This window comes from Rhodamnia argentea, chromosome 5 (assembly GCF_020921035.1).
Source record: "Rhodamnia argentea isolate NSW1041297 chromosome 5, ASM2092103v1, whole genome shotgun sequence".
NCBI lineage: Eukaryota > Viridiplantae > Streptophyta > Magnoliopsida > Myrtales > Myrtaceae > Rhodamnia > Rhodamnia argentea.
The window spans coordinates 10,719,982-10,739,862 of NC_063154.1; the positions used below are offsets into that span (position 1 = coordinate 10,719,982).

Here is a 19,881-nt window from a genome sequence, read left to right on the forward strand (position 1 = left end):
AAAAGGAGATAGATGCTTCTTTGTTCTTTCAGAGTAAAGGAGAGAGTCGCCAAAGATGTATGGTCACTGTTTTGATTTGGACTGCATACTTGCCAATGGATGCTGTGATTTTCCAACAACCAATGCTGCTTCTGGCTCTGTAATGAATTGCCACTCAGCTCATCCGTCGGTGGCGACAGAGAGGCGCGCAACAATCGAAAGAGACGCCAATCATTTGCCAGCTCACGATGACAATCTCGTGGTTGGTTGGTGGCTTCTTTGTCTCTTCTCTTGTTCTTTTGGGATACTGTCACTTGCTTGATCACGTAAAAGAGGACCACTTCTGGAAGGAATAAGTGCGACTAGAGGTAAAAACTAGAGGTGTCAAACGGTGGTTGGGTCGGGTTGGGTCGGGTTTGGATCGGGTCAAATATAGTCCGATCCATATTGACCCATTTAGTCCGTTTTCACCTATTTTTATGCTGTGCAAATTTCATGACTTATACCCGACCCATATTATTTAAATACTTGTATATTTAACCAAATCATGAAATATTTACTTCATTAAATTAAAAAATGTAAAAACTATTTCACCCGCCGCCGCCACTGTGGCTCGCCTACCGCCGCCGCTCACCCGCCTGCCACCGCAGGAGAGAGAATTGTGTTATCCTGGACAATCTGATCGTGCATAGCCACTTTCCATCTGTGCCTAGATTACATTTTGTAACAACGTGCGGGAAGTGCTGAGACATTTTCCTTTCATGTCTCAGGACAATTGTCTCGGTTGCATCATCTTCGTCCTTAATGAGAATCCTACCGAGAAGCACAATCAGTCGGTCACCACCGGCGAAGCATCAAGTATGACTGATTCAAGCACACCGAGCAACGGAGGATCTTGAATTGGCTTGACGACTTGGAGGTAAGAGGCAGGAGAGCGATTGCACACACCGAAGACCCGCAACATCATGTACGAAGCGATCCTGTTTCTACTGTCCTCTGATATTGTTGATCCAGGAAGGTAGTTTGTGCTGCAGAACAATTGAGAAAAAGATTCCTCTCGTCGAATGGATTAACTGAGATTCGTTACTCGCGGCCATGGCCCTACAAGTTGAGATCTTCATGCTCATGTTGAGGTTCCTGGACTCTGTCCAGCAAAAGTCCTCTCGAAAGAGTAGATTTGCCTGTCAAGTTCAGCCCAGCAACCCAGATTCCATCAAATGTAGCAACAGGGGAAGCGGCAAGAGGACGTTCATGGCTCTTACTTTTCGAACCATCGACAACCACTAGCTTCCTCTGCATTGTCATGATTGACCAGATGAACTTCTTTGTTGTCTTGCATCCTTTGGAAAAAGAGAAAAAACAGAGAGAATGAAGACGCGGTGGCACTTGAATCCATGCGTACAATCAGGGGGCGGGCGGTGGCGGGAGGTGGAGGGCGGCGGCAACGGGCGACAATGGCACGCGGGCGGTGAGCAGCGGGTTACAAGTGAATAAAAGTGATCTTGCGAAGTTATAAGTCACAAATCAAAAATAAATTGGATTAAAATCCATATTTAAATAGGCTTTATAGGCCAAAACCCGTATTTGATCCATTTTTTATTTAAATTTGTTGAATTCATATTTGACCCAAATAAATAAAAGTGGGTCAAAAACCCATATTGACACTTCTAATAGAAACTATGGTTGGTGTTTGACTTTTTTCTAGCTACTTGAAATGTGCATTTATAGTGATGACTCTCTTTATAAACTAATTCTTAAAATGTATTGAGTTTTTTTTTTTTTTTACCCAAGGAACCCCCGCACAGCCGACAGCTAGGGGTAAATCCTGGGAGCAACACGTGCTAGCCACCACACACGTGCCACCGGTTAAGTCACCCTGCAACGCCCCCGGGATTCGAACACTCGATCTTTTGCGAGAGGAAGAGTACGCGAACCAGCGGCGCCACCCGTGTGGGTGGTTAAAATGTACTGAGTTCATATCTAGGGATTGCAAGAAATAATCGTGAATCCATTTCACATGTGAAGATTCATTTGACCTATCATGCTTTTTGGTATGTACTTAATTTGACAAAATTATTGTCTTTAAACATAATGATTGATATGTAAGGGTACATGTCATTTACATAGGAAACCTCTCTTTTGCTGCCCCATTTTCCCCCTTCAGTGTTTAGACGACTATTCATAATCAACCAGACACAAAGTCGATTTAGTCAGCTGAAGTTTTGTGATGAAACCTGTATGGTTATGGACAAGCTATATGAAATGGTCAACGACAACTCCATGATATATATATATATATAGACGATTGTAAAATGAACTCGCTGATGCCTATGAGCGATAATATCTCAAAGTCTCACATTAGATGGAAAAGACCCCATTAAGTGCTTCATAAGTAAGATTTGTCCTTAATTAGTCACCATCTTATGGTCACTCAGAAAATTACGGAAAAATTACCAAAAAAATCTAAGATCTGTTGCAATGATGCTAATTCATTCATAAGCCTTTGTTTTTGCTTATTAAGTTTGCATTTTAACCAATTCAGCCCATCCAGTCAATTTTGGCCAAAAATCGCTGATATATACACCAACTTTCTACACGGCACCTTTTCCTTTTCTTTTTTTCTTTTTCTTACCTTCATCCATTGTGGCCAACAAAGGTTGCCGAAGTTGGACGGCCATTGGGTGAGGGCCTCGAAGGCCCTGTTAGCCGCCTAGGCTACCTACGCCCTGCCTCACCCACAACTGGTGAGGCCATGGTTGCCTTCCCCTACAATCGGCAAGGCTGGCAAGACCTCCTTTGCCAGCAACTAAGGAGGCCATGGCAAGGCCAAGGGAGGGCCATGATCCTTGCCAACGATCGACGAAGTTGTCGCGGCCCACACCCAATGGTTGGCAACCTCAAATAAAAATTAAAAATTAGAAAAATTAGAAAAAAATATTTAAAAATTTGTTCATGTTAGCGCCGATTGTGCCATGTAAGACATCCAATATTCATGTCTGCGGCTTGCAGCTAAAATTGACCTAATGAGTTGAATTGGCATAATTATAATAAATTTAGGTGAAACGAAGTGGGTTGTTACAAAATGTTATGGTACCCTCGGGCCTCCAGAAGACACTCACTTTTGCTTAGCTCCCTTTAGGGGATGTCACCTCCACAAATTTGATCACTTGCCGTTATCTAGATGAACTATACAAAACTGCTAATCATTCACTTTCCTAACGGTTTTATATACTCTAACAGTAAAATTTCAACCATCGATCAGTTTATCAAGCAGCCACTAAACTCAGCTGCCCAAATCTTATCAGTTTATCAAGAATCATTGATGAGGTTTAAAGAAACAGTATCTCGGAATAAGGACAATACCTTACTTCTTTCCTTCTGTGTGTATGGAGAATACCATTTTGTCAACCTAACGTTCCCTCGACAACTGATTAGAAGTACAAAGTGAATCTGAAATACGGCACAGATCAGAAAATAAGTTAAATATCCAGCTTGAGTCTTATGAAGGCCAATATGGTAAATTTTGGCGAGAGAGATAGAGAGAGAGACAGCTTATATTTGACGATCATATCTAGAATGAGAAGCATACAAAATTAACAACCGGAAAGTAGGAGAAACCCAGCTCCCAAATCAGTGTGTGGACAGTAGGGATATATCTATTTTCATCCCCGTAACCTTTTCTATAACATTTGGTGCCATCAAAATCTAAAAGCACAGCTCTGGGAGGCAAAATGTTCATCCATGCTCTCATCCTCCATGCGAGTCCTCACCCAAAGAAAGAAGGATCATGCCGACCACCAAAGCTACTTACACAACAAATTTCAGGAAAGTCAGGAAACCAAATCCAAAAGCTTTTCATTTGAAAGAACCTTTAGATTTAAAAGACAGATTTGATCAATATAAACCACAGCTCCCCACTTAATCCCCTCCTTAAATCGAAAAGAGCTATCATCATCTTCTTCAATCACTAGAAAAAAGAAACACCAAACATAACTGCTTCTCTCTAGGGCCATCCATGAAGACGATGAGCCAAAGGACTAAAAACTTAGGTGGGTCATGTTCCTCTGCAGCAACTGCTTACACTGCGGAATTATGACTTCAGAAGAATATTTTCAGGATGGAGTATGTCAGTGCTCCCGCCAAAGTTACAAGCAATGGTTTAGAAGATTCCAAGGACATAATATCTTAAATAGGAGAATCTAGTGCAGAAAATTTTCGGGTGACAAATGACCTTTTCGGGTGATCAGAACTCATAGTTGTTTCACCGAGGATCTTGTGTATATCTATATTCAATCGAACACAAACACTCCAAACTAGCATATTATAGGAAGTGTATCACACATTATATGTTGCGTTAACCATCATAGTAGGTCCATCAACGACCAAAACCGACAACTCAACCGTCACAAGGAAAGCATAGAGTTAGAAAGCATGCTTCAAGCACAGCGGGTGCAGCGGGGAATCGAGAGCCAATTGTATATCCCAATTGGCTGCTTGGGCAATAACGGTACCTATTTAACTCTGTTGTACCTTTGCAGCTCCCACAAGTGAATCCTATCACAAGATGGCAAAGTGGTCTTTAGATTAGAGAAACTGAAATAAAAGTTCATAAGAAAGCACATATTAAATAAAAACAAGTGGGCAAACCAGCAGGGGAGGGAGGGAGGGAAAGAGAGAGAGACCTGAGCTGCTATCAATCGTGCAACTGTTTTCTTGCTCGACTCTAAGTTCACCAGCAATCAAGATTCAAGAGCTCATCCAAAATATAGTAAAGAGGGAGGGTGAGAGAGAGAAACCTGAGCTGCTATCAATCGTGCAACTATTTTCTTGCTTGACTCTAAGTTCACCAGCAATCAACATTCAAGAGCTCATCCAAAAATATAGTAAGCTTTACATGTTGACAGCAACAAACATTTCGCAAAATCATTAATTATCATGAATGAAGCAATACGAAGAGAAGATAAATACTTCTACTCTTTAACAGAATGAGCATAACCGACCTTATGGAAGTTAAATATCAGAGTCCAACCCACATACCTGCGAAGAGTTAAAGAAATTGTGGTGAGATCAGGAACTCAACAGAAACATCTTAGTTTTTCATGAATAGAAAAGTTCATACACACACTGAAAAAGTACAGGTCCAAAATCTCTACAAAATGATGAATTATCTCCAGTACCTCCAATTCGTTGTCATCCTGATCAGCGCAAATACAAAAATAGAGACTGGCATAACAGCACAACATCATTGAATCCAACTTGGACCCAAAAAAACAAAAAAAGCAAAACAAAAAAAATAGCGCAACCTGCTACAAGCTGAACCGATGTAGTCTCCTGTGGATGAAAATCTAAATGATCTTCATAAAATAACCTTTTGTAAACAACCTTATGTCCTCTCTACTCCACAAAATTGCAGGGTTTAGGTCTTCTACTAAGAACTAATCCACTGAGTTCTTGTTCAACTTTCTCAGATGACAGTGTTACCATACGAGCATATCAGTAAAACAGGGCATGAAGAAACAATACACAAAGGTAGGTGACAAGAACTACAGCAGGCAGCCACTAATCTCAGGTGCTCAAATCTTACCAGTTTATCAAGAATCATCGGTGAGGTTTAAAGAAACAGTACGTCGGAATAAGGACAATACCGTACTCCTTTCCTTCTGCGTGTATGGAGAATACCATTTTGTCAACCTGACCCTCCCTTGACGACTGATTAGAAGAACAAAGTGAACTTAAAACGTGGGCACGGGATGAGAAAACAAGTTACATATCCAGTTTGTGTCATATGACATAGGAAACATTGGCGCGCGCACGAGAAAGAGAGCCTGCTTATATTTGACGCCATCATATCTAGAATGAGAAGCATATAAAACTAACAACCAGAAAGCAGGAGAAACACAGCTCGCAAATCAGTGAGCGATCAGTAGGGATATATTGATTTTCATCCCGGTAAGCTTTTCCATATCATTTGGTGCCATCAAAATCTAAAAGGACAGCTCCGGGATGCAAAATCTTCATTCATGCTCTCATCCTCCATGCTAGCGGCTCACCCAAAACAGATAGAATCGTGCCGACCACCAAAGTTGCTCTATTTTAAACATTTTCGCACACAAAATGACAAATATCTGGAAAGTCAGGAAACCAAATCCAATCCAAAAGCTTTTCATTTGAAAGAACAATCTTTAGCTATTTACAGACAGATTAACCACAGCCCCCCCACTTAATTCCCTCCCACCTACTAAAGACCAAAAGCAACTGCTTCTCTCTTGCCTCCTAAAGCCGACGCCGCTTAGTCTACCGCCACGAAGTTTGCCCCCCAGCCGGCTGCTGAACCGGAGCCTGCTGCTCCGCCGGGGCCGGCTGCTGCGCAGCCTGCACTAAAGGCTTTAGGAAATCGTAGACATTCCTGCAAATAGATTAGACTAAAAAAAGTTGAAGAGAGAAGAAAAAAAATAGCCAAAAAAGGGAAAAAGAGCGGTAGAGAAACACTCCTACCCATGCCGCAACACGAAGCCTTCGTCCTCCAAAGTGACCCTCATTTGTGCTACGAGGGGATCTACCAAATTTCCCGGCGATGCGGGGCCCTGAATCACCACGCTTAGAAACCGATGAGGCGGCACACGTCTGAGTACCACCAACAGAGCTTCAATCTCCTCCATGCTACTTGCGACTAATGTGCCCTCTCCGAGGACTCTACAAGCTTGTCTTACATAAGCATCGTTGGCATCATCCATGGCTCTTTGGGCATCATAAACCTTCGGGCATCTTCGCGCTTCAAGAATATTACTACCACCAACGCAAACGAAACATAAAAAAAAAAAAAAAAAAAAATTCGGAAGTTAGAATATAAATAAAAATCGCAATGTCAACTGGAATTGCTACCTGTTCGCAGTCGCTACGAGATGCGCCATACTGTAATCTTTATAGCGTTGGCGCACCAATTCGGAGGCTTGTAAAAGCAGAGCGAGAGGAGAGGGCACATTGGCCATGGCTTCTTGTTTTGAAGACGAGAAGAAAACTGCCGTGTGATTTTTGGGTGATTGAGCGTATATATACGATGAGCCAAAACCCTAACGCATTGAAGAAGACGACCTTAATGGTATCGGACGGTTCAAACTTCAAACCCTCCCGCTTGAGACGCGCAGCTTTATAAAACCGCCCCTCCATAGTCTGTTGGAGACTTTTTTTTCACGAAACAAACCTTTTATTTTATTTTATTTTTGTTTCATAAAAAATCATCCATTTTTAACTCGAGTGCCAAATTTAACCCGAATATTTTTTTTTTAATCTTATAAAAAATCACTATCTTTAACTCAAATCCCAAATTTGACCCGCGTTAATTTGGAACCATTAGTTATCATTCTACATCATTAATAAATCCACAAGCCGAGAGATCTCGTCTATTCGATTCTCTTTTTATATGGTTTCGGATCCGTACTTCAATATTATCGGAGTGCTAACGAAAGTAGCTACATTCGCGAGACGAAATTGAGTCCGAGGAGATCTTGCACCGGTACTTAAAAGTGTCACAATGTCCCTTACCAGTGTATTTGTCAAGAGAGTTGAATCTCGGAATCGCCATTGAAGTACTTGATATGGTCGAACGCCCAAGTCGCTCCCGAGGCGAGAAGCCGAGGCACAGGAACCACGGAGAAGAAGCCATTTTACCTCACTCTGAAGAACAATATACGCACTTAGGCCGGCTAAGTTCACCGTTACTTATAAGCGGACTGAATGTGGGGATTTTCCCCGCATAATTTATGGCATCATTAATAAATCCACGAAGCTGTGTATTACCCTACCCATGGAGAGACGCCATGGACAAGATCCACCAAATGAATAAAACTAGGTTAAAGAGTGAGCCGAAGACCCATATCGATGCCTATAATTAGAACCATGGTTGGTGTTTGAATTTTTTTTTCTAACCATTTGAAATATGCATTTATAGTGATCACTCTCTTTATAAACTAATTCTTAAAATGTACTGAGTTCATATCTATCGATTGCGAGAAATAATCACGTATCCATTTCACGTGTGAAGATTCATTTGACCTATCGCGCTTTTTGGTACGTACTTAATTTGACAAAATTCTTGTCTTTAAACATGATGATTGATATGTAAGGGTACAGGTCATTTACATAGAAACCTCTCTTTTGCTACCCCATTTTCCCCCTTCACTATTTGGAGGAGTATTCATAATCAACACGACACAAAGTCGATTTAGTCAACTAAAGTTTGGTGATGAAACCGGTATGGTTATTGATAGGCTTATATGAAATGGTCATCGACAAATACATAATATAGACATCGACGATTGTAAAAAGAATTCACTGATGCCCATAAGCAATGATTTTTCCTTCATAATATTTGTTTGCTCAATTAGGTAATAGCAAAAGTCATGATATCCCAAAGTCTCACATTAGATGGAAAAGACCCCATTAAGTGCTTCATAAACCTATTGCGGAAAAATTTGTCCTTAATTACGGAAAAGACCCCATTGATAACTAACATTTGTCCTTTATTAGTCACGATCTCATGGTCACTCGGCAAATTACGGAAAAATTACCGAAAAAATCTTAAACCCATTGCAATTATACCAATTCAATCATAAGCTTTTCTTTTTGCTAATTAAGTCCTAAATCTTTTATATTTTAGCTAATTCAATCCATCCTATCGATTTTGGCCAAAAATTGCTGATATAGACACCGAGTGTCCATATGACATGGCCAGCTAATTTCTTATTTTTATTTTTATTTTATTTTTATTTTTATTTTCCTTCCTTCCACCATTATGGTCGACGAGGTTTGCCGAAGCAAGCTGGCCATTGGGCGACAGCCTCGCCTAGCCTCACCTTGCCTTGCCCACGACCGGTGAGGCCATGGCTACCTTTCCCCCGCGGTCGGCAAGGCTGGCGAGACCTCCTTCGCCCGAAGCCGATGAGGCCACGGCAATGCCAAGCGAGGACCGTGACCCTTGCCAGCTGTCGACGAGGGATGCACAACCCTCACCCGATGGAAGGCAACCTCTGGCGACCCTTGCCAACCATAGTGGGTGAAGGAAGGAAAAGAAAAAAAGGGAAAAAGAAAAGGAAGAGGAAAACCAAAGAAAGATTAAAAAAATTAATAAAAAGTTTGAAAAATATTTAAAAAATTATTCATGTTAGCGCCATTCGTGCCACGTAGGATGACCGATGTTCATGTCGGTGGTTTGCAGCCAAAATTGACCCAATGAATTGAATTGGCACAATTACAATAAATTTAAGTAAAGCAAGGTGGGTCGTTACAAAATACTATGGTAGCCTCTGGCCTCAAAAAGACACTCGCTTTTGCCTAGATCCCTTGAGAGGATGTGACCTCCACAAATTTGATCACTTGGCGTTATCTAGATGAACTATACAAAACTGCTAATCGTTCACTTTTCTAACGGTTTTATATACTCTGACAGAGTAAAATTTCAACCATTGATCTCAAATGGGGCTAAGAAATAAGAAGCCCGCCGGGGCTAATTTTTATATATATATCATCCCTTTATCTTGCAGTAAACATAGCATCTCACATCCAGTGGGCTAAAAACTTGAGTTTAGCTAGAGAAGATAGAGGGCACATCTCAATTGACGTTTGATATTTCCAGCTTTCAATTTCTCATCAAGCTTTCAAATTATTTGACCAACTCGTCATCATGTACTTTGAATCGAGTCATAATTTCGGGTTGCAATATTAATAACAATGCTATCCGATGTATTTAAGGCATTTGTTAAGTAGTCGAATGTCAAAATGTCAAGGTCTTCAAGGTAATTGTGACATATCGTTTTCTCATAAAGTATAATGTATGTCATTGACACTTTAAATTTTTAAAACTTTTCTCGTTAAATTAATTCAAAATATGCTCGTCATAGTTCTTTTTTTTTTTAACCTTATATTCTTTACAGTACATCTTATGGCCAACACTCGTTTTGTAATGAACCGCCGACTAAGTAAGGGCTTGGAAAATTTAGCAGCAAAGATTGGATCAAGAGATGATGATCATTGTGGCTCAAACCCATGATATAGAGGCAACAATTATTTCCACTCAGTTAGTAATTGGGTCAAAATGGTCGGTCCAGCACAAGTAGTATATCGCAATTCGTGGAGGAGATTTTGCACGTCTGCCATGGCTCCAAAAAAATTTTTTATCGCCAAAAACTCTGAACTTACAATGATGTAATAAATATATACTGCGACCATGGTCCTATCTAAGACATCCGCCAAAAAAATTACGTGGCGGTGCATGCGGACAAACAAGCGAACAAAGCTAACCTAGAGCGGCCATCAAACGACGTCGGTTGTGCAGGTTTTGTCCATATAAAATATATTTCTTTATTGTTTAATTTAACTAGCGATCTGATTCTCAGAAATATTCTTTTGCCCTCGAGGCTTAGCCACCATAAGAAGTGCTGAATGTGCGTGTGCGCATTTGCATTGATCGCTAATAGAGTTGTAATTGATGTGGTGCTTATTTTCGTGACACTCGGATTGGTCAAGTGCGTTTTTTTTTCCTTGTCTTTGACATGATAAATGTTCTTTAACACATTGTATACACTATTTCATAGTCAATGCATTTTCATGTTGCATGCACGTAGATTGATTTTGCTCATACAAATGCGGTGGGTAATATTTTAACGCTATAGGTGTCACATAACAGCAGAATAAAAGCTTCCTTATATGAATGCTAATTTAGTTATACATTTTTCAATTTTGCCACTTTATAATTAGATTTTTGATGATTTGCCAATAAAATCCTTCAAGTCAATTTTAACCCAAAATTGCTAATGTAGATTGCTCGTTGTCCTACGTGACCCGACCAACACTAACGTTGATAAATACTAACAATTTTTAAAATTTTAATGAGTTTTTGCTTCTTCTTTTTTTGTGTCTCTCTCTCTCTCTACTAATTCAACAAGGACTAGCCGGCGACCCTTGCTGGTCCTAGAAGAAAACAAAAACAAAATAAAAAAGAGTATCCACATCGGCGTCGATCGTACCACATAGAATAGTTGGGGTCCATATCGGCGCTTTCCGGCCAAAATTAATCAGAAAGATTACATTGGCAATTCTTTAATAGATTTACAATTAAATTGATCGAATGAAGAAGTTTAAGATTGAATTAGTATCTTTATTTACAATTTTTTTATTATAATTTTTCCTCGTAAGATTAAGATGTTTAGTGCTTTTGCGCGCATCTAGAATATTTTGTCAGATTGCTTATTTATAGAACCCTGTGATAAATTTCATTTCTGTTGTGTAACATTTTTTTAGGCTTTCAATTTGCCGCTCATGTGCCTTGTTCGGAAGCGCAATTACGAGGTCATATTTCTCTAGATGGCTCTGGACGATTTCTTTCTTTTTCACATGTTGCCCGGGACGGCTCGTGCTATATTAACTATAGCAAGAGCATTAGGGAGTAATATATAAAAGGGTTAATACCACGGAAAATCCCAAACTGGTACACTTGTGACAAATTTACCCCAAATTATTTTTTTGACCACATAAAACTCCAAACTGGTATACCTGTGACAAATTTACCCTAAACTAGTACACATGTGACAAATTTACCCTTCGTTAATTTTCGTTAAATTTAATCGTCAAACTGTTGATTTGGTGACACGTGACGGTTGACAGTATACCAAGATGGAGTTTTGACCATCCGCTTGTCACGCATTTATCAATTTGAGATTTTTCGTGATATTAAATCAATTTAATCGGGGTAAATTTGTCACGGGTGTACCAGTTTGGGGTATTTCGTGGTCAAAAGAATTAGTTTATGGTAAATTTGTCACAGATATACCGGTTTAGGATTTTTGGTGGTCAAAAAAATAGTTTGGGGTAAATTTGTCACGGGTGTACCGGTTTAGGGTTTTTCGTGGTCAAAAAAATAATTTAGGGTAAATTTGTCACGGGTGTACCGGTTTAGGGTTTTTCATGGTATTAACCCTATATAAAAATAGAATTGAACATTGACAAAAAATGAGAAAGAAGGGGGAGTCAATTTATAAAGGAGATGGTGATGATTGAGCATCGGACGTTTAGGGCTCGCATAGTAACACTTATGTTTCAAAAATCAACTACCGATCAGAAGTTGATTTTTCTACTTCTACTCCGTAAATTATTCATGATCAAAGAAATTCGTTTGGTAATGATTTAAAATTTCTACTTCTAAAACATCATTAACACAAAATATTCTATGAAAAATTATTATAGGCGGCCGAAAAATTTCTGTTTCATTTTCGAACTTTTTAAATTTCTTTAAAATTAACTTTTATTATTAAAATATTATTTAATTTTTATTTCAAGTGGCCGAGACGGCGATTGGGCAATGGCAACGTGAGCGGTGGTCGATGGTTAGCGGCGGTCGTGGGCGATGAAGGTTGGCGGTGCGTGGTGGTCGGTTGTTGGCGGTTGGTGGTGGCGGCGGTCGCAGGTGGCGATAAGTGACAGTTGTTGGAGGACGGCGGTGGTTAGCTACCGAGGACGGTCGACGTGTGGTGGCCGGTAGAGGTCTGCAGTGGGCAAGGGCAAGCGATGGTGAGCGGTGGTCATAGGCGGCGGCCGGTGGAGATCGGCGATGGGCAATAGTCTACGGCGGCGGAGGTTCGCGAATGTGGGTATGATCGAAAAGAGGGTGAGGGGATAAATAAAAAAAAAGGGTAAGGCGAGAAGTACTTCTTGAGTTGGAGAAGCCACTTTTTTTAACTTCTCAAATTGGAGAAAAAAACAACTTTAAAAGTGAAAATTTCTTTTAGGAGTAAATTTTTTTACCAAACGAATTTCTACTTCAGAAGTTAAATTACCAAATAAATTTCTACTCCAGAAGCACTTCCGGAGAAGAAATCCAATTCCTTATCATACGCACTCTTAAATTCTTAATATACCCAACAGTCACTGATTCTTTTCAGCTTTTGGGAATGGGTCGCCGATCCTTTTTCAAGCATGGCCCTGTTTGAACAGGGCAATCATGGCTCGTCGGCCACCCCCAATGCGGCACCCTCGTGATACGTTATGAATAATTTTTCATGTATCGTTAGAAGAAACGATAACTTTTATCATAGGAAGGTCAAGATCGTTTTATCACGTACTCCAGAGAAAAATGACGGCATATATGTAGAAATGACCACGAGCCGATTTAGGCCCGGAATCGGCTCGTTGACCAAGATCGACGGTTTCGAACCGGAACTAGCCGGGCCCCTCGGGTCGGTTCCGATTTTAAAAAATTAGGAGCCGGCCCCGAACCGGCCGGTCCCGGGCCGGTTCCAAATCGGCCAAAAAAAAATAGGGAAAGAGCCTTTCCCTCCCCCCAGGTCCCACCCCGTAACCGACGGTTCCAAATCGGAATCCGAATCCCCCCTTCATAGGCCGGTTTCGATTTCATGGTGGTCACGAACCGGAACCACCGATTCATGAACTGGAACCGGCAGTTTACGGCCTGTGATCATGCCTACATGTATGTGTCTGTTTTTATCTTCGTCCCTTCTATTACATGTCTTAGGATTCTTTAGTTTTAAGCAAATGCTTTGTGAGTCACTCAAACGAGAATATGCTCTGCCCCTCGGGAACATTCAATTTTTATTGAAGTCCGTACTTACCTTTACTAAATTTGACCGGTGTTTTTCTCTGGTCCATGTGTCTCTCAGTCCAAACTGGAATCAATCGACCATTCTCGCTCTTACTTCCCACCACCTTCGTCGTCTTGAAGAAGAAGAAGAAGAAGAGCGAAGATCGTCTGAATAATGGCATTGGCATCAGCCTCTGCAACGAGCAGGACTTCCATACTATCTTCCCACGCGAGGACGCCCCTCAATATTGTTGCTCCTCCGCCATCGCCGAAGCTTCAAAAGCTTCGGGCTTTTCACCCTTTCCCCACTTCTGGCCTTCACTGCAATTCCTTCTCTCTGTCACAGCAAGCTCGGCTTTCTTCGAGCCCTTGTGCTTCACCGTCCATAGCCAACTCTCCAATCCCAGGTGTCAAAGTTCCTGAGAGTACCGCTGATAGTAAGTGACAAATTCTTTTATTCTATTTTGATGATTTTTCAGTCTGCGAAGTGGGTATGTGGGAAAAATTTCATCTTTCACTGAGTTTATTCCTGTAGAAGATTGGAAGCGGTGTTCTACTGTGGCGTGATTTCAAAGGAAACAATCGCATAATTGAAGTGAATGTTCATTGTTCTGAACCCATATATCTTAGAACTGAAACCTTTACTCAGTTTAATTTGGTCAAGATACTGTGAGGAGCGATTTCATTTGTCGTTGTTCTGGTTAGATTCCTTTAGCGAAAAATGCGATGATGTTACTGTAATGTTAAAATTGAGAGCTTTATTCGATTGCCTGAAATTCTATTCCGTTCGATATTGCGTATGTGAAAAGCCTGGGTAGAATTCGCCAGAAACATATCTGGTGAGTGGGATGGGTTCGGGGCGGACTTCTCCAGCGAAGGGAAGCCAATTGAGCTTCCTGAGTCGGTTGTGCCCGAAGCTTACAGGGAGTGGGAGGTGAAAGTGTTTGATTGGCAGACTCAGTGCCCTACTCTTGCAAATGCTGAAGAACGTGTTCTTAATTACAAGGTGATTAAGTTGCTTCCCACCGTGGGATGTGAAGCCGATGCAGCCACACGCTATAGCATCGATGAGAGATGTGTTGGAGAAGCAGAAGGCATAGCTTCTGCATTTGCCTATCAATCTAGCGGCTGTTATGTTTCTGTTTGGCCAATGGAAGACAAGGTCACGGATAAGATGTTGGAGGTGGAGTTTTGTTTGATTAATCCCCAAGACCGGGAGTCCCGTGTGAGGATAACTCAGGTCATACATGTGTCCAACAACAAGGTTCTGCTTAAAGGTGTTAGGGTTTTTTGCGAGCAATGGTATGGGCCATTTAAAAACGGTGACCAACTGGGGGGATGTTCTATCCGCGATTCTGCTTTTGCATCTACTCCTGCCATGCCGGCTTCTAATGTTGTCGGTGTTTGGCAGGGCCCCACTTCTACGGCAAATTTCCACAGTTCTCAAGATGTGAGTCTCCTTCCTCTCATTCACTTTTTTGTTCACTGAAGTCTCAATGTATGGTGTTTCTTACATGGATCCTTAGTTGCTGATGACCCTTTTGCCTTTCTTCTGCGCTAAAGTGGTCTGGGCTTATTTCTGTTTACACACGGTTGCTGCTTCTTCTTTTGTTGATGCTCTGTGATGATGTTGCAATGAACGAAGTTAATCTGTGATGTGCTTTAGTGGTGCGCTGTCTTGCGTGATACATAGATGAGACATAGTTTAGTAGTCTTATTGGGCAGGGCATTCCCATTGATTTTGAGTTCAACTTTTGTGCGATAAAAAACCCAAGTTGAGTAGGGTCTTCAGGAACAATGCCATGTAGATAGACGAGGCTAAGGAGACGAGAAAATCTGTTCTTTTGAAAGTGCTGTAGTTATCTTCTGATGATCTAGACTTGTTTGGTAAATTTTTTACACCAAATCAAGTACGATGTCACAAACTTGAGGCATAACTGTTGGTGTTGATGTTTCATCAACATGATTATGGCAATAAAGTCACACAAAATTCAAGGTTATGGAACCAACAATCTTCTTAGATTCATATTGGAAAAAGATTTTAGTTGATGGAACAAATTTTTATTGTGGGAAGTTACCGAATACCATCCTCATATTTTACTCCATTACCAGTTTCACTTTTTTAATTTTACAATTAACACGTTCAACCCTGGGCATCTTAGATGCCAATTTGCAGCTTAGATGGGTTACCATTCTATAATTAGCCACAAAATGACACTTTCTTTCTTAATTGTCCCCATCTCAGTTCTAAATTTCCCAACTTGGAGCACAAGCCACCCTTACCCCGTTTCGGTCGCTATGTCCATAGCCACTGCCACACTGCCACTGTCTTGGTCTCCTCACCTGTGTCGACCCCAAGCACTCCCTTCGTCTCTCTCTCTCTCTCTCTCTCTCTCTCTCTCTCTATTATTTGTGCCACCAGCTAACCGCCATGCTCGGAGGTCAGTGCCCGGAGACCATGGATCCACCATCAAGCCCAAGCTCGATGCTAGAGAGACCACAAACCGGAGAAGAAAGCACAAACACAAAACCAACCACACAAACCTTCCCCCCCCCCCCCAAAAAAAAAAGAAAAAAGAACTAGAGAATCAAATGGGGCTTTGGAGTCGAGGGTGGCGGTGGAGATGGACAGTGGGAGACATGGCTGGAGGGTGGCAGGACAGCATACTACGACAGAGGCAGTGGTGGGTTGATGAAGTGAGGCTTCATGGGTTTTACTGTTCGGGCTTAAGAATTAGAGTTTGGAGTTTTGTGGTTGGTGAGTTGAGAGTTATGCTTGTTTTCTAGACAGAGGGCAATTAAGTCCTTTTGCCCATAAGGTTTTATCTAAGGATGCAAATTGGTATTTGGAGGAGTAAAGGAGAAAAAGTGGTAATTGAGTAAAAGTGAGGATGAAATTGGTTTTTTTTTTCCTATTATTATTATTATCTTCAAATTCAATCAGAAGGAGAGCCATGGCTCATAATCAATACATTTTGGTTGACTATCATTGGTACCTTTTATATCATCTCTTGCATTTTTTACGGCGTATAGTGGTTTGCACCTCATATTGGTTTTACAATTGACTCATTTGTCTGTTCATTCAGATTTTGCTTTGAGAACTGCCAGTAAGGACTTCAATTAATCCGAAAATCATTACTCAAAGATCTTTCAAACACTTCTAATTGTTCTACAACCTGGATAGGGTCCAAAAGTCAATTATCTTCAAGGTTCATGCTTTAAGCTTTTTTTTTGTATGTACAGTAACCAAAAAAAGAGGGAATCATTTCTTTTCCTTTAAAAAACATCATTACATGTTATCGTAAGAGCAATATCCCTTTGCACGCTTACTCGCTCCGAGTATACACTGGCTACATATGGAGGAATAAAGTGTATGTAGATAGTAGAAAAGGGCAAAAATTGGTTCATGAGAAGATGACAGAGAGCATCGGACCAGCCCAAAAGAAGCATAGTAGCTAAGAAAGGAATTTCATTCCAAACTGAGGATCTACCCCCTACTCTTGGATAGGTCGTCTGAGGGTTTGCCATGGGGGTTAATCAGCAATGTACTTTTTGGAACTGCTTGGCGATGTTTCCATCAACTTGAAAATTGTGTAAATATGACTTATAAGCTGATAAGGCTTTGTTGAAGATACATAGGATGTGGATGGGATATCAATTTTGTTTTCCTTTTGTCTTGGAAAATAGGCTAAGAAGCTGGTCAAATATAGTTTTTGTTTGGAGATATGGCTGTATTCTTTGTTCAAATAACTTTGCAGCTTTTAGTAGTCAAAATTTTATTGTATATCCCAATGTCTTGAATCAGCTGATCAATATGTTCGGAATCTATCAAATAATGTCAGAAACTCATGGAACTTATGGAAGTTGGTGTACAAAGATTGGTGAGAGACGATAGCAAGCTGGTGTTGCTTCCAAAACAATTGTGGTGTTCACTTAGAGAAAGAGAAAATGGTGAAACGTGTAGTGAGGCTGGATGGCTGTTTGATAATGGGCGTGCTATCACATCAAGATGCATATTATCAAGTGAAGCAGAAGCAAAGGTAAGTGCATTCAGTGTGCATGCATGTGTACATCTTATGGATGCAGAGATTGTTTTTATGTGTATGGCCCAGTTTTATAAACTGCTGGAATATCTTCTCCCTATAAGATTCTCATTGAAGTTGTTCATCCAAAAAAGTACTTCACCAATCCAGTTTAGGGTAAGCATAGATATGTCTTTTGCTCTCTGGAGGAAGCAAAGATTTAGATAATGTCACATGTTTTCTTTTTCTCTCATCCTATATTATGAGGAGATTAGCTCTGAAATTATGAATAGAAAAAGAAATCCTGCTGTTCACGTTTCTACAGGTAGGTATACCATTATTATTTTTGAGTTATTGGATTTGTACCTTCAAATCATGGCTATTGCCAAGTAGGAAATGATATGATGTGCTTGGATGCATGCTTGTGGAGTTGATAACATCCGATCGTGAAGCCTTAAAATAGTGTCAATAGGCACAGTTTTAAGTGAAGCTTAAGGATAATGAATGTAGCCTCGACATTCTATTTTCAGTTTCTCTCTCTTAACTTGAACTTACTTTTTACATTGATAACATTCGATTCGACCATGAAGATATATGTCCTGTTATGTGTAGTGAGGTTAATGGTGTAGGTGGTGCTGTTATCGATCAAATCTGATGCAATGCACTGTTTATTTTGCAGGAGATCTCGATAGCACTTGAAACCGCATCATTTGGATAACGTATAAACAGCATTGACAGCCAAAACTCCCAAAATGACACAGCAAGACTTAGACTCTGCTCCAAGTATGTTTGGCTGTCAGTGCATGAGCACACAAGCTTCATGAATGGAGAACCCGTTATCGTGTTGAGAAGGAAATCAGCCATTTGAATGAGAGATGTACCCGTCATGCAGGGATGCGATAGATTACATCTGCTCATGCTGTTTGCAAGGACATGTTAGCTCTTAAATTATGTCTTGTGTTGCTTTCCGTATGAACACCAGCACTCGGCAGCAATAATTTTGCAATAAAAGTAGACTACAGCGATGGTTGTCAAATTTACCATGTATCCATAGCTAATAATGAAGTTGCTAGCCCTTGCTTGTCATTATGTGTTTTTTTCCCCTCATCTGCTAGCACACTGTAAATAAACATATTGGTCTTTCTTCCATTCATGGCCAGATACAGCAATGCATTGATAGCTCCGTACGTTTGTTAGGATTTGTGACAAGTGAGAAACGGGAAGGCAAGAATCTAAGGCCTTGTTGGATGGGAACTTGTATTGAGCATTTGAGTCATAATGTCTCATGCGAACCGTGGTTAATCTGATAGGCAATTGGTTGATGAACAATGGCTGTTCCATGTCATCTTCAATTAGCTTTGCTGAAGCCTTTGCCCGAAAGCCGTAGTACTTTTTACAAATGTTGCTTTATGTATGCCCGAACATAAAGTGGAAGTTTTCATGGGCAACCCTTGAACATGGAAGAGCATATGAATCCTTACATCCAAGAATCAAAGGCAATCCAGAAGACAATTCTGGGAAATTGAAAACTCAATATTGAGATCGGAGAAATTTAATTAACTCATAAGTGGTTCACTTTGTCTTTCAGGGCGCTTAAGTGAACGGGTAGGTTTTGATTCATCATTTTTATGGACATTTCCAACCGTCAAAAGTCATTTGGCATATCTAGAGCTGTCAATATGGGTCAATGACTCATATTTTGAATAAATAGGTTCTATATAGGTTGTTAGTTTTTAGATGGCTAGTAAAAATGAGTCCAAAAAATTGAAGTTAATTCTGATGGGTTAAAAATGGGTTACACATATAACCTATTTTCAACTCATCAAAAGGTTAAGTCATTGTCGTACTCGGGTTGTGTCATGGGCCACTGCCCACGGCCACCGCCCACCGACGTCCCCCACCACCGCAGCCACCCGCTGACCGTTGCCGGAGTCTTAACCCGGGATCTCAAGCACCCAAAAAAACACACTGAGGCATCGTAGTGGCTCGTCGTCTCTGCTCAATGTCATTTTTAATGCGGATCAATTACTAGTCATTGCGATTTACAAATCGCTTCCTTATGATAGTTTACGTTTGTTCCCATATATGTATAGCATTCATACTGGCCCTCGCTCATGCTTACTGTTGGGGTTTCATCATCTTACGTAGGGTCAATTTTTGTGACGTTTTATTTTTGTTTTCTACAATATTATGTTAAATTTCCATGTAGTTTCGATCGATATTCATGTCGATGGGGATTCTGACAATCGTATTGGGGACGGAAGAACAATCATAGTAAATCTTAAGTAAACG

At 40.7% G+C, this 19,881-nt stretch overlaps 1 protein-coding gene and 1 pseudogene across 1 annotated transcript; one reads left to right on the forward strand and one right to left on the reverse strand.

Moving 5' to 3' along the window:
• Positions 1-4,401: 4,401 nt before the first annotated feature.
• On the reverse strand, positions 4,402-6,016 carry LOC115747479 (annotated as a pseudogene).
• Positions 6,017-13,641: 7,625 nt separating this feature from the next.
• LOC115747440 lies at positions 13,642-18,955 on the forward strand. Its single transcript, XM_030683613.2, has 5 exons — positions 13,642-14,004; positions 14,377-15,017; positions 17,410-17,607; positions 18,269-18,315; positions 18,395-18,955. The coding sequence occupies exons 1-4, from the start codon at positions 13,743-13,745 to the stop codon at positions 18,305-18,307; spliced, it is 1,140 nt and encodes a 379-aa protein (XP_030539473.2). The 5' UTR covers positions 13,642-13,742; the 3' UTR covers positions 18,308-18,315; positions 18,395-18,955.
• The last annotated feature ends 926 nt before the right edge of the window (positions 18,956-19,881 follow it).

Coding starts and splice junctions, on each gene's coding strand:
- LOC115747440 (XM_030683613.2), top strand. CDS start 13,743: ATGGCATTGGCATCAGCCTCTGCAACGAGCAGGACTTCCATACTATCT. Junction 14,005..14,376: donor TCCTGAGAGTACCGCTGATA/GTAAGTGACAAA, acceptor GTATGTGAAAAG/CCTGGGTAGAATTCGCCAGA. Junction 17,608..18,268: donor CAAGTGAAGCAGAAGCAAAG/GTAAGTGCATTC, acceptor TTTATTTTGCAG/GAGATCTCGATAGCACTTGA.